Source organism: Podarcis melisellensis, assembly GCF_964234715.1.
Source record: "Podarcis melisellensis genome assembly, chromosome: 10".
Classification (NCBI taxonomy): Eukaryota; Metazoa; Chordata; class Lepidosauria; order Squamata; family Lacertidae; genus Podarcis; species Podarcis melisellensis.
The window spans coordinates 74,207,616-74,222,552 of NC_138542.1; the positions used below are offsets into that span (position 1 = coordinate 74,207,616).

General features: G+C 49.5%; 1 protein-coding gene across 4 annotated transcripts in view; it reads left to right on the forward strand.

Annotated features, from left to right (window-relative positions):
• The window catches only part of CPT1B (carnitine palmitoyltransferase 1B), a 36,237-nt gene extending 21,585 nt beyond the window's left edge, over positions 1–14,652 (forward strand). For all 4 annotated transcript variants that reach the window (XM_081926954.1, XM_081926955.1, XM_081926952.1 and 1 more), the window contains 11 exons: positions 968–1,052; positions 2,451–2,646; positions 3,250–3,435; positions 6,001–6,106; positions 6,676–6,792; positions 8,100–8,264; positions 10,530–10,664; positions 11,663–11,815; positions 12,015–12,128; positions 13,566–13,658; positions 14,259–14,652. In XM_081926954.1, coding sequence (XP_081783080.1) covers positions 968–1,052; positions 2,451–2,646; positions 3,250–3,435; positions 6,001–6,106; positions 6,676–6,792; positions 8,100–8,264; positions 10,530–10,664; positions 11,663–11,815; positions 12,015–12,128; positions 13,566–13,658; positions 14,259–14,348 — 1,440 coding nt within the window. In that variant the 3' untranslated portion in view covers positions 14,349–14,652. The remainder of the gene's footprint in view (positions 1–967; positions 1,053–2,450; positions 2,647–3,249; positions 3,436–6,000; positions 6,107–6,675; positions 6,793–8,099; positions 8,265–10,529; positions 10,665–11,662; positions 11,816–12,014; positions 12,129–13,565; positions 13,659–14,258) is intronic.
• Positions 14,653–14,937: the final 285 nt, after the last annotated feature.

Sequence of the window (14,937 nt, forward strand, 5' to 3'; positions counted from 1 at the left end):
AAAAGCATCCATTCTTCGGCCATCAGCCTTCTTTATAGTCCAGCTCTCTCACTTCCATACATCACTATCCGGGAATTTAGGTCATCCTATTTTTGCGAATCCAATGCGCTCCCCCATTTTCAAAACCTTGAAACCCAAAAGGTATTTGCTGGTGAATGTCAGCGTGGCATCAGATCTAACACACTGTTCTGTTGAGAGTCCGTCAAGGCTGCGAACAGCAGGACTGTTGTGGCATCTGATACTCTAACCCATGGGTAGGCAAACTAAGGCCCGAGTGCCAGATTCGGCCCAATCGCCTTCTAAATCCGGCCCGCGGATGGGAATCAGCGTGTTTTTAGATGAGTAGAATGTGTGCTTTTATTTAAAATGCATCTCTGGAATTCGTTCATCCCCCCCCCCCGAAATATAGTCCGGCCCCCCACAAGGTCTGAGGGACAGTGGACCGGCCCCCTGCTGAAAAAGTTTGCTGACCCCTGCTCCAACCACTCCACTCCACTCCCTCTTGCTTGCAAGACATGCCTCTGATTCACAGGCTCTCTGGACAGAAGACAGGCCAACTCTTGCCACGCTGGAGGGTCCTGCCTGAGGGTCCCAAGAGAAGTTAAAATAATTTTTATGCCACGTCACGACATTTCTCAAGGTGGAAGTTCCCCTCGTATATTTATGCCCCCCCTTCTTTCCTCAAAGTTGCTCAAGGTGGGTTTCATCATTCTCCCCATTTTATACCGCAACAACCCTTTGAGTTAGGCGACGCTGAGAGGCCACGACCAACCGATGAGTTTCATGGCCAAGGGGGGGATTTGAACCCTGGTCTCTCCCAGGTCCTAGCCCGTAGTTTTTAATATATTTTTTAAAGATGTGATGCTAACTTTTGGCTTATGTTATTACCATTAGCAATCTCGTCAGCAGCCGGACCGAAAACTGATTAACCCGATAAGCAGCTAACACTCCTTCTCCCTGCCCCCAGGTGATGGCGCTGGGCTTGGTCCCCATGTGCTCCTACCAGATGGAGAGGATGTTCAACACGACCCGCATCCCTGGAGAAGAGGCAGGTGGGTGGCATTTAGGGTGGCACAAAGGTGGCACGGCAGAGTGGGGGTAGGCGCCCACTGCCAGCTCAGTGGTGTGATGCGCTGAAATTCCTCAGGTGCGGTACAGAAAAGCAGCCTTGTAGACCTTCTACCTGGCCCTCGGGACTCTCTGCGGGAGTGCCAGCTTGGTCCCGCAACTGTGGGTGCCTGGAGTCGTGGGTGCCCAACCTTACTATATGCTTGTGAAACATGGACCACTTATAAACGCCATCTCCAACTCCTTGAAAGATTCCATCAACGAAATCTCCAAAATTTTTACACATCACTTGGGAAAACAGGCAAACTAATATCAGTGTACTGGAAGAAGCAAAGATCACCAGTGTTGAAGCAATGATTCTTCAACATCAACTTCTTTGGACTGGTCATGTTGGGGGAATGCCTGATGATCGTCTTCCAAAGCAACTCCTCTATTCCGAACTTAAAAATGGAAAGCCTTGTGCTGGTGGTCAACAAAAGAGGTTTAAAGACTATCTCAAGGCAAATCTTAAAAAATGTAGTATAAATACCAACAATTGGAAAACACTGGCCTGCGAGCGCTCCAGTTGGAGAACAGCCTTTACCAAAGGTGTCCTGGGCTTTGAAGACACTCGAACTCAGGACACAAGGGAGAACCATGCTAAGAGGAAGGCACGCTTGGCAAACCCTCGCCGGGATCAACTCCTGCCCAGAAACCAATGTCCCCACTGTGGAAGGATGTGTGGATCCAGAATTGGCCTCCACAGTCACTTACGGACTCACTGTTAAGGCCGTGTTTATGGAAGACAATCTTACCATATTTTTCACTCCATAAAACGCACCTGACCATAAGATGTACTTAGTTTTTAGAAAAGGAAAGGGGAAAAAAACCCTTTTTTGAGGATCAGCTCAAAGATGTGCAGCTTCTTTCGCAAAGGGGAAAAACCTCCCCTTTTTTGAGGATGAGCTCACAGTTGTTGAGCTTACTTTGCAAAGGGAAAAAATCCTGTTTTTATGGGGTTCAGCTCACAGTTCTGCAGCTTTTTTAGGAAAGGAAAGGGGGCTGTTTCTACAGTTTCCAGACGGATAATCTAATCAGCCAGTCCCATGTCGCTGGGGAAACAAATGGCCTCTGTCTGCAGAACATTCAGCAATGGAGGCCTGGGAAAGGGAGCCAGCGACCGACCACACATTCGCTCCATAAGACACACAGACATTTCCCCTTACTTTTTAGGAGGAAAAAAGTGTGTCTTATGGAGCGAAAAATACAGTACTCGGCTACGAGGGATCACCAAAAAAGAAGAAGAAGAAGACCACTGTATTTTAAATTGCAAAACAGCAATTTTAATAAAAAATGATATGCGAGGAAGGCCTGCTTTCATCCTGGCTCTCTCTTGCCCCTAGACTACCTCCTGCACCTGTCGGACAGCAGGCACCTGGCTGTCTTCCACAAAGGACGCTTCTACAAGCTGTGGCTCTACCAGGCGGGGAAGCTGCTCTCCCCCCGCGACCTGGAGATGCAGTTCCAGCGCATCCTGGACGACCCTTCGCCCCCCCAGCCCAACGAGGTGCGGCTGGCCGCTCTCACCGCCGGGGAACGGTAAGCACTGTGGCTGGGGGAGGGGCAGGGGGGACTCTCCCGGGTCAGGTCCCCCCACCCAGTTCAGCAGGGGAGGCCCCTCCCCCAATAGAATTTTATTTCCCCCCCAGACGGAGGAGCCTCCTTTGGGATGACTTGGCTGCTCTCCTCTTCCTTTTAGGGCTTTTAATTTATTTTTCAATTTTAATGTATTTTTCCAATTTAATGTACCGTATTTTCCGCTCTATAAGACGCACCAGACCACAAGACACACCTAGTTTTTGGAGGAGGAAAACAAGAAATAAAATATTCTGAATCTCAGAAGCCAGAACAGCAAGAGGGATCCCTGCGCAGTGGAAGCAGCAATCCCTCTTGCTGTTCTGGCTTCTGGGGTAGCTGCGCAGCCTGCATTCGCTCCATAAGGCGCACACACATTTCCCCTTACTTTTTAGGAGGGAAAAAGTGAGTCTGATAGAGCAAAACATTTGGTATTTTTAATCTTTTGTTGGAAGCTGCCCAGAGTGGCTGGGGAAGCCCGGCCAGATGGGCAGGGTATAAATAATAATTATTATTATTATTATTATTATTATTATTATTATTATTATTATTATTATTATATTCCAGGGGTCCGTGGGCCGAAGCCCGGAAGAAATACTTTGGCCGAGGGAAGAACAAGGCCTCCCTGGACTGCATCGAGCGAGCCGCCTTCTTCCTGACCCTGGATGAGGATGAGCAAGGCTTCTCCCCAGACCATGAGGACAGCCTGGACCTTTACTCCAAGAGCCTCCTGCACGGGAGATGCTACGACAGGTAAGGAGTCTCTCTCGCTCTGCCCAGCTGCCTAGCTGGACCTCCCTTCCGAGCGCCACCGCTGTGGTCCTCACTAGGGCTGGGCGGAGTCTGATTTTCAACATCAAGATATATCTTTTTATTACTATTAATATTTTCTCTAAATTTTACACACACACAAAGTCATACCTCGTGTTATGTACTGAAGTTCTCACCCTGGGCCACATATGCAAATAAGGGTTAGAAAGTGACATTCAGTGATTGGATAGTTACAGAAAATGGTTACTGTAGTGGAACTCTATATAAGCAGGCTGACTGAACCCTTCAGTTCAGTACCGGAACAGGTTACTTCTGGATTTCAGCGGTCGCGCATGCGCAGAAGCGCTAAATCGCACTTTGTGCATGCGCAGAAGCACCGAATTGCAACCCGCGCATGCATAGATGCAGCGCTGTGGGTTGCGAACACTGCGGGTTGCGAACGTGCCTTCCGCATGGATCACGTTCGCAACATGAGTGTCCACTGTATATAGCAAAACAGTTTACATAAAACGGCACAAACGAAAGAAAAAGAACAGTACGTCAGTAACAACTGCTGACACACTAACAACAAACCTTCTTACTCCCCACACACTTTTGACTTCCGATTCACCTTACTGTGCTTTCTACATATTCTTCAGCAATGTCTAGGCAACACAATGACCATGAACATACCCAATGGACAATCTTTATAGAATTCCTTCAAACCATAACAAGGAGAAAATGAAATCTTTAGGCTCAAAGTCTCTGGAAATCTTTAAATGAAGCGGGGTACCAGACTGTGTAGGATGACAGACAAGCTGTGAAGCTTTGTGTATTCAGCAAATATGATGTCCAACACTGAACAGTTATTCCGGATATTTATTGTTTCATAGTCAATATCAGTGATGTTTTAGGGAGCAGGCTAGCAGGCGGGGCCCATGACTTACATCATAGGAGCCTACACAACACAAGACATTGTTGTTGTATGTATGTTTAATTTTATATGTTTTTTATCTTATATTTTGGAAATGTACATCCAGTTTTTTTCTCCTTTAAATTTTTGGGGGGGTCCCAAGAGAGCGGGGCCCTAAGCTATAGCTTGTTTAGCTTACATGTAAATCCGGCACTCCTAGTAATGGACCAGCATTCTTAAGCAACCTCTTAAGCAGACCACTGGCTGCAGAGAGATTCTGACTTTTTTTGCCAGCCAGCTCTTGAGATTTGCAGCCGTAGGCAGGGGGAACTGGAAACGCTGCTTGTGTTTTCTTAGTCTTTTCAGCCACAGCCAGTTCTGGTGATTCTCTGCCTGCAGGAGGCAGGAAGGAGTTTGGGCAGATTTAGCAAGGGCGAAGCATAGACTGCCCCCAGATTTTCCAATACCACGCTTGATTCACGATAAATTGCCAGCTCTTTTTAAAACAACTATTATCATGATTTTCTCCAAATATCGGTTTAAAACAATATCGTTTATATGCCTAGTCCTCACTCCTGATCCATGATTACTTGCTCTTGAATTCCTTTGGGGTAGGGATGTGCAGGCGTGGCTTGGCTCGCTTCCACGAGTCGCCTGGGGCAGCTGTTGGGCACCTGGCGTGATGCTTCTGCTCCTGGTTGTTTGCCCAGAGCCCATAAATACCCTTCCCCTGATGAGCAGGGAAGAAAAGAGCTCTTTGGGCAGCCCAGCGCACACACCTGCCCACCTGCTGCTCTGAGGGATCTCACCTGTTCCAGGTGCCAGCTGCTCAGGGGAGCGGCAGGTGCCCCCACACCTGGCTGCCGCGTTTCTCTATCTTCCTGGGCTTCCTCCATGTTCCTAAGGCTATCGCACCTCTACATTCCCATAGTGCAGGGGTCAGAAACCTTTTTCAGCAGGGGAGCCGGTCCACTGTCCCTCAGACCTTGTGGGGGGCCGGACTATATTTTGAGGGGGGAAAGAACGAATTCCTATGCCCCACAAATAACCCAGAGATGCATTTTAAATAAAAGGACACATTCTACTCATCTAAAAACACGCTGATTCCCAGACCGTCCGGGGGCCGGATTTAGAAGGCGATTGGGCCAGATCCGGAGGGATATTTTAATTATTTGCATCATATATTTACACCTATTATTATTTCAGGTTATAGCAAGTTTCTAGAGACTAGATTGCGAGTCTTTGTAAATTGTGTTTCTAAAGGAAATTTGTTATTGCCAAATGCCAATGTGTTTGCATTATTAAGTTTGTTATGAATAAAAAAATCATGTTAAGTTAGAGCTTAAGAATTATGTCACTATTAATAGACTTCTTCTTAATTGTATTTCAGTTCAACAATCACTTTGTTAAAATATATGTTTTGTTATGTGCAAATGGCTCGAGATACCTATGAGGTCCATAAATGACCATAGAGCATACATTCAACACAAAAAAGTGACAATTTGTTTTGGACAAAGGACAGCTGGACATTGAAAGGGCCCCATTACCTTCAGGAGCTCAGGGCCTCATCCAGCCTCAATCTGGCCCTGCTTGGGGCTGCCTGGCTTGTCCCAGCCTCTGCCCTGTTCTGACGCGGGTTGTCCTTCTCTCTGCAGGTGGTTTGACAAGTCCTTCACGCTGGTGGTGTATCGCAACGGCAAGCTGGGTGCCAATGCTGAGCACTCGTGGGCCGATGCGCCCATCATGGGGCACCTCTGGGAGGTGAGACGCAGGCAGGGAGGAGTACCTCCTTTTTTACTCCCCCATGTGAACAACTGTGAGATAGGGTTGCTGTGAGCTGGATGACCTTTGGGTGCCCCTTCCAACTGTGTACTTCTGTGATTCTATAGCAGGCACCCCCAAACTCGGCTCTCCAGGTGTTTTATAACAACAACAACAACAACAACAACAACAACAACAGCAATAATAATAATAATAAATTTTATTTATACCCCGCCCTCCCTGGCCAGAGCTGGGCTCAGGGTGGCTAACACCAATAAAATCACAGCAAAATAGGGGGGAAAGGGGGGGGGAGAGGGGAAAAAAACCCAATTTAAAATACAGGTTAAAATGCAATTTAAAATGCAGCCTCAATCAAGACCATAAGGGGAGGGAAACATAAGGGACTATGTTTTGGGACTACAACTCCCATGATCCCTAGCTAAGAGGACCAGTGGCCAGGGATGATAGGAATTGTAGTCCCAAAACATCTGGAGGGCCGAGTTTGGGGGTGCCTGTTCTATAGGAACTTCTCCCCCCCCAGCTCTCATCCTTTCTGCCTTCCTCCCCAGTTCATGCTGGCCACAGATGAGTTCCAGCTGGGGTACTGCAGCAGCGGACATTGCCACGGGGTGCCCAACACAGACCTCCCCATGCCACAGCGCTTGACGTGGGACATTTCTGAGGAGGTAGGCTTTGCACTGTTGCAGGAATTTATGTATAGGTTGGGGGGGGTTGCCCCTCCAGCAGATCTCATGCACATGCAGCCCACTACCAAAACCAGCACAATCACTTTTGTGACTTTTATGATTTGTCCCCACAAAACACTTCATCACAGTTTCTTCCAATCTATTCAAAGGGCCTCTGCTGCACAAAACCAAATGTATGAGTTCACTGATAAATGTCTCTATGTACTGGCTCACTGGGAAAACTTCAGAAGTTCATATAGACATGTGAGCTCAGCTCCTCAGCAGCCCCTCTGCCTGAGTGATAATCCCTGGCATCCTGATACCTGAGTGCCAGACAGGCTGCCATTCCAGAAATACCAAACCCAGATGAAGACAAAAGGGTGTGATTAACTTGGCTGGGAAACAGGGAAATGTAAAGATCTCTTTTGCTTCACTTGATGGGTGTTTGGTGGAGGGCAAGGGGAACCATGGGGCAGGGTCCAGGATGCTCAGATTACTGCCACCAGACCTCCCCTTTCATGGTGTAACCGTGATGTAGTTTGGGGGGTGTAACATAGGGATTAGGAGCGCGGGTGGCGCTGTGGGTTAAACCACAGAGCCTAGGACTTGCCAATCAGAAGGCTGGTGGTTCGAATCCCCGCGACGATGGGGTGAGCTCCCGTTGCTCGGTCCCTGCTCCTGCCCACCTAGCAGTTCGAAAGCACCTCAAAGTTCAAGTAGATAAATAGGTACCGCTCTGGCGGGAAGGTAAACGGCATTTCCATGTGCTGCTCTGGTTTGCCAGAAGTGGCTTAGTCATGCTGGCCACATGACCCGGAAGTTGTATGCCGGCTCCCTCGGCCAGTAAAGCGAGATGAGCGCCGCGCCCCCAGAGTTGGTCACGACTGGACCTAATGGTCAGGGGTCCCTTTACCTTTTTAACATGGGGACTAGCTGCTAATAAAAGTTGGGGTCTTCTTTTGTTCTGTCCTTCCATCTTGTTCCACCTGGTGGCAGGTGGGAGTCCTGTCGCGACAGTCTTCAATAAAGACCAAGCCTACTGGCTGCTGTTTTGCTCTGGTGTTCCTGGCTGGTATCCTTGTTTTTTGTCCAAGGGAGCCCTCAGATTTCTCCGTTAACAGCACCCCCATTTTTTGCTCCAGCGGAGTGCCAGGCGCTGTGCGGAACATCTGCAGGGCCACAGGGCCCATGCTGCTCTCTGGCTCCCAACCGAGAGCTGTTGTGCCCCCTCCTCCCCCTTGAGAGTGTGGGGCAGGGTTTGGGTCTTCCCTCCTGGTTCTTACCCCTCCCCCGCCATATCCTTGCAGTGCAGCCAGGCCATTGAGCTTTCGTACCGCGTGGCCAGGACCCTGGCGGACGACGTGGATTTCCACTCCTTTCGCTTCACGGAGTTTGGCAAAGGTCGCATCAAGAAGTGCCGGACCAGTCCAGACAGCTTCATCCAGATCGCCCTGCAGCTGGCGCATTTTCGGGTAAGGGCCCCCCTCCCCAATGAACAGTGGCAGGTGGGTTCCGAGGCAAGGGCGTGCAGGATGTGGTCTCACCTTTGCACAACTGGCCGCGTGCAGAAGCACCTTTGCACAACGGCTGCGGTGCACAAACCAGGGTGGATAAAAATGAATTATTTTTAAAAATTTAAATCGAATTTTTAAAATAAAATGCTTTTGGAGGAAAAACCTTTCTAAAGGTTTTCTGTTGAAGTTACATTATAGTCCAAAGGCTCTTCATCAGGAAGTAAGGATTTGTTTTAAGTTTTTCATGTGGGCTAAAACTCAAAGTTGTTTTTAATTGTTTAACCACATCAGTTAACAAACATGGATACATATGCTATAATGTTATTGTTTTAGTTAAATAAATTGTTTAAATTGTTATTAGGGAAATGATTGTACCGCAGAAAAGTTGTCTAAATATAAACAGTTAACTTATTAAACCTCACAATAATTTCATAATTATCTGTCTATGTATTTCTAACAGTATAACCAAATCAGTAATTTCTGATATAACTGTAAAAACTACTCTGAAAATTTATTATTCCAAAAAATGAAACCTTCATCTGGCTGTAAATATTAAGATGATGCCAGCAAGATTGAACCTTTCTGTAAAAAATATGCTTTAAAACAACTCTTACTGACTAGTGATTTAAATCGATTTGATTTAAATCAAATCCACCCTGGCACAAACCTCCCTCTATCCTCCCTGCATCATGGATTATTCAGCTGTGACCCCTGCACTGCATGGGGTCAGACTAGATGGCCATTGGAGACCCCACCAAAGTCCACCAGTTTTGTTTGTTAAGCTAAATAGCTTTAGTTATTTTAAGCATTTTGAAGAAATGTGCAACTGATTGCTACCGCGTTGAATCTTATTCTTGTTTTCCCTTAAGTGGGCTGTGCAAACTGCTATTCTGAATAATGCTTTTTATAGAGTCGTATGAGGGATGAGTTTATGGAATGGAGGGAGTGGTATTCCCCCCCCCAAAAAAAAAATGGGGGCGGGACCACTAGCTGGGACCCTTTCCTGAAGTGTCAGGGCGCACAAAGCCTTGAGAAGGGGCTTAGGAGAAGATGGGGGTCTGGCTGTGTTCCTTGCAAAGTTGGGGGCGTGGGGGCCAGTGCCAGATTTGCGTATAAACTAAACAAGCTGTAGCTTAGGGCCCCACTCTCTCTTGCCCCCCCCCCAAAAAAAATTAAAGGAAAAAACCCTGGATGTACATTTCCAAAATCTATGATAAAAAACAAATAAAATAAAACCTACATACAGCAACAGTGTTTGTGTGTTGTGTAGGCTCCTATGATGTACAGTATTTTTCGCTCTATAGGATGCACCTGACCACAGGACGCACCTTGTTTTAGAGGGGGAGAACAAGAGAAAAAAAATCTCCCCCTCTCTGCTCAGCACCCTTTCAGCAAAGCGGCAGGAGAAACTGAGCCCCTTCCATTTCTCCTCCCACTTCGCTGAAGGGGCGCTGCACAGCTCTCCCTCTCTGCTGAAGCCAGGAGAGTCTTGCTCTCCCGGCTTCAGCAAAAGGAACCCGAAGCCTTCGGAGTGCAGCGTGAGGTCCCGCTGTGCTCCAAAGGCTTCAGGGATAGCCACCTGAAGCCTTCAGAGTGCACTGACCCCTCTCGCTCTCCAGGCTTCAGCGAAAGCAACGCGAAGCCTCCGGAGCGCGGAGGGAGCGCTCCCTCTACGCTTCGGAGACTTCGCGTTGCTATTGCTGAAGCCAAGGAGCCTGCATTCGCTCCATAGGATGCACACACATTTCCCCTTAATTTTGGGAGGGGGAAAAGTACGTCCTATAGAGCGAAAAATACAGTAAATCCTGGGCCCTGCCTGCTAGCCTTCTCCCTAAAACATAGCTGTCAACTTTTCCCTTATCTTGTGAGGAATCCTATTTGGAATAAGGGAATTTCCCTTAAAAAAGGGGAAACGTTGACAGCTATGCCCTCAAATATCCCTGGTTTGCTCCTTTCTAAATATAGGGTGCCTGCATTCTGCATGGACTGGTTGCATGGAGACATGTGCAAATGGCTTGAGATACCTATTAGGTCCATGTATTACCATATAGCATATATTCAACACAAAAAAAAACAGTGACCATTTGTTGTTGACAAAGAAAGGGCCCCATTACCTTCAGTAGCTGAGGGCCTCATCGAACCGAAATCCGTCCCTGATGGGGGCCGTCAGGTGGGCTTCCTCTCCTGCCCCCCAGCCCACGTCCTCACTGCCTCTTCTTCCAGGACAAGGGCCGGTTCTGCCTCACCTACGAGGCCTCCATGACGCGGCTCTTCAGGGAAGGGAGGACGGAGACGGTTCGATCCTGCACCAGTGAGTCCACAGCCTTCGTGCGCAGCATGTCCAACGCAAAGTGCAGTGTGAGTTTCATCATTGCGAGGGTCTCCCTGTGCCCCCTTGGCCCTCATCCTGACCCCTTCCCTCCTGCCTGTCAGAAGCCCCTTTGCACTTTCTCTCTCTCCCTCCCACTCTCTCTCTCTCTTATATATTGTTATGCAGTGGTACCTTGGTTCTCAAACTTGAGCCGTTCCGGATGTCCGTTCCAAAAGCAAAAGGGTGCCCCCCAACAGTGAACTGCCCCAAGATCTGCAAATGAAGGGTGGTAGACTTATATAGGGTTCCCATAAATTCGGATTTTCCTGGACATGTCTGTGATTCCAATGATGGAATTAGTGTCGGGGGGGGGGCGATTTGGCAAAATGTCCAGATTTTTGAAATCTCCCCAAAGAAAGCTCAACAACTTTTTGTGTCCTGATTTTTACTTCTTGAAAGATGGCAACACTATATAATAGTAGTAATAATAATAATAATTAATAATAATTTAATAAAAATCAATAAATTTATTCTTATTATTATTCTTATTACTATTATTGTAGGATATTTACAATGCAGTCAAACCAACAGTCATGTTTGCTAGGTAAGGCACCAGGAGAAGACAGTCTGCCTAAAAGCATCCTAGATTACTTAAACTAAAAAGCTAAAACTAGCCTATCAAAGCTTCCCTTTTAATGACTTTCGGGTTTGGTGGGTGTGCATCAGTAAACGAGGGGACTAAGAGAGCTGAGTGGGGGGTGCTCGTGTAATCTCACTGTGTACAAGTTGTATAAGTGACAATAAAGTATTTCAATTTCAATTGGGATGCACTGCCGAACTCACAGACGTGAGGAAGGAAAGATAATATCTAATAAGCGCCCCCTCTACACACATCCCTACAAACAATAAGTGTGAAAATATATCTGTATGGTACTCCAGAAAAAAAATAATGTTGATGTCCCCGAGTTCTGGTGTCGTGAGAGAGGGTGGGAAAACCTTTTTCTTCCACCTGCTTCCTCCATAATTTTCCGATTCCCCCTTGCAGCCAGCCGAGTCCCTGCGGCTGTTCAAGGTGGCAGCTGAGAAGCACCAGAACATGTACCGCCTGGCCATGACGGGCTCTGGCATCGACAGGCACCTCTTCTGCCTCTACGTGGTCTCTCGCTACCTGGGGGTTGACTCGCCCTTCCTCGCCAAGGTGACGCAACTTGGGGCTTCCCTCCCCACCCACCAGGACTGGGCAGGTTGAGCCTTGATGCACAGCTGGGGGCTCCCTGCAGCTGGCGTCCCATGACTTCTCGCACGTCCAGCGAGGGCTGCTGACCCAGGTGCTTTTGCAGGGGCGTGGGTGGGGGGTGGTACCGCCACTCACTCTGTTCCTGCCCTGCCGCCCGTAGGTGCTGTCTGAGCCCTGGCGCCTCTCCACCAGCCAGACCCCCCAGCAGCAGATCAAAATGTTCGACATGGAAGCCAATCCGGACCACGTCTCCTCAGGAGGGGGCTTTGGCCCAGTGAGTAGGAGCTGTGTGAAAGACAGGGGAGAATGGGAAAAGGCTTTCTGGGGACCCCAGGGTGGGTGGAGGGAAGCGGGGGGGGGGGGCAATGGACGTGTTTAAAAGGAAGAGCCGACGTAGCTCAAACATCTGCTTGGCATGTAGAAGGTTCCAGGTTGAACCCTTGGCATTCCCAGGGAAAACTGGGTAGCCCATTTCTGGGGGACAGGGGGCAGGCAGCTGTGGGGGACTCCCTGGTCCTGAGTGGGGTAACTGTGCCCCTGAAGGACCAGGTGTGCAACCTGGGAGTCATTTTGGACTCACAGCTGTCCATGGAGGTGCAGGTCAATTCTGTGTCCAGGGCAGCTGTCTACCAGCTCCATCTGGTACGCAGGATGAGACCCTACCTGCCCGCAGACTTTCTTGCCAGAGTGGTGCACGCTCCGGTTATCTCTCTCTTGGACTACTGCAATGCGCTCTACGTGGGGTTACCTTTGAAGGTGACCCTGAAACTACAACTAATCCAGAATGCGGCAGCTAGACTGGGGACTGGGAGCGGCCACCAAGACCACATAGCACCGGTCCTGAAAGACCTTCATTGGCTCCCAGGATGTTTCCGAGCGCAATTCAAAGTGTGGGGGCTGACCTTGAAAGCCCTTAACCAGGGGTCAGCAACCTTAGGCCCATGGGCTGGAAGTGGCCTGTGGAGGTCATTTGACCAGCCCACAAGCCTCCCTCGAACCAAGCCACCTGCTCATGCACTGCGCTAAACCGGAGCAGCGCAGCGTGGGGACTTGCTTCCACGGCGCTGAAAACCGTGCATGCGCTTATGCTGAATATTGTGTCTGCGCAGACGCAGAAAATCGTGGGTGCGGGAATTCTCTCTGGCCCATGGAGGGATCTCTGTGGGACTGATCTGGCCCAGGCAAAATAAACCTTGCTGACCCCTGCCCTAAACGGCTTCGGCCCAGTATACTTGAAGGTACGTCTCCACCCCCATTGTTCAGCCTGGACACTGAGGTCCAGCTCTGAGGGCCTTCTGGCGGTTCCCTCCCTGCCAAGTTACAGGGAACCAGGCAGAGGGCCTTCTTGGTGGTGGCGCCCGCCCTGTGGAGCACCCTTCTGTCAGATCTCAAGGAAATAAAGAACTATATGACTTTTAGAATACATCTGAAGGCAGCCTCGTGTCAGGAGGTTTTCAATGTGTGATGTTTTATTATATTTTTATACATGAGGGAAGCAACTCAGTCAGCTGGGTGGGGTACAAATAATAAGTTTGTTGTTGTTGTTGATAGACCCCAGGAAGCCAGCATTGAAATGCAGGCAGCCTCTGACACCTGCCGGTGCCACTAGCCCCTACTGCCCCTCTGCCTTTAGTTCACTTTCCCTCTGGTGCGGAACTGGCCACCCCACTTCTGCTGTGGGCCTCAGCGCCTCTCCCTCTGCTCCCTGCAGGTGGCTGATGACGGTTATGGCGTCTCCTACATCATCGCTGGAGAGAACCTGATCACTTTCCACATCTCCAGCAAGTTCTCCAGCCCTGAGACGGTGAGCGTGACGGGGGAGGCAGGGTTGGGGTCTCCTGGGGGCTATGGGGATGAGGCCCATTTGGGAAAGTGCCTTGAGGATCCCTGCTGGATTCGGCCAATGGCCCATTGAGTCCGGCATCCTCTTCTCATATTGGCCAACCAAGATGCCTGTGGGAAACCTTGTAAGCAGGATTCGAATGCAGGAGGACTCTCCCCTCTTCTGGTTCCCAGCAGCTGGTTATTTCATTTGCTGATTCAACTGCGGAGACAGAGCATAGCCTTAGGATCCTCCATGACTTTGTCTAATCCTCTTTTAAAGCCATCCAACTTCGGGGGTGGATCACTGTTTCCTGCAGCAGTGAGTTCCATAGGTAATGTGCAGCGTGAAGAAGTTCTTTTATCCATCCTGAATCTTCCAACGTTCAGCTTCGCTGGACTTCCACAAGGGAGAAAAACTTCCATCTGCCCTTTTTCTCCATGCCAAACATAATCACACAATTCTTTATCATGTCGCCTCTCTCTTGAGTCCCAAACCCTGCAACCTTTCCACCCAGGGGAGTATCTCCACCCCCTTGGTCATTTTGACTCCCCTTTCCCAACTCTCTCTCTCCTTCTCCAGGACTCCAAGCGCTTTGGGAAGAACATCCACCGGGCGATGCTGGACATTGCAGCCCTGTTTGAAACGCCACCCAAGAAAGTGGCCGACTGAGCTTGGACTGGGCTTCCAATGGCGGTGACCCATCTGTCCTGGGCCCACGCTGACCGGAGCCGCAAGGAACACACACAGAGACACACAAACCCGGCCGACTGGCTGCAGAGCTGGCTCCTTCCTGGCAAGCGGAAACCAAGAGGATGCTTCTGGGCCCCACTGCCAGCTGCTTGCCCCCCCCCAGCCCTCTCTGCCCGGAGGAAGCGCCCCATGGAGGGACCCCAGAGGCTGGCAGGAGACGGGCAAGAGGGTGGGGCAGGGTGTATTTACGATGTCACTCATAAAGGAGGAACACTTTTGGCTGCGGGTGCCTGGCGCTGAGCCTGTTTTCTAAGTTGTTCTGCTGTAGGTGTCTCTTAAGAGGGAACGGGGGGGGGGCAGAGGAAATGCAAGTTGGGCAGGGGGGTGGCAGGAGCTGGGAGCTTCCCCTCAGCTTCTTTCTTGGGCAGTGTGTGCATTCCCAGGGCCCTTCCCTCTCCAATCCCAGCCAAGGTACAAAGAATGGATCTTTCTCTGAAAATTCGCAGGCTTCTTACTCCAAGTTTTGGTCAGCAGTCCTAACAACCTTGCCACATAGCTGCTGGAGAAC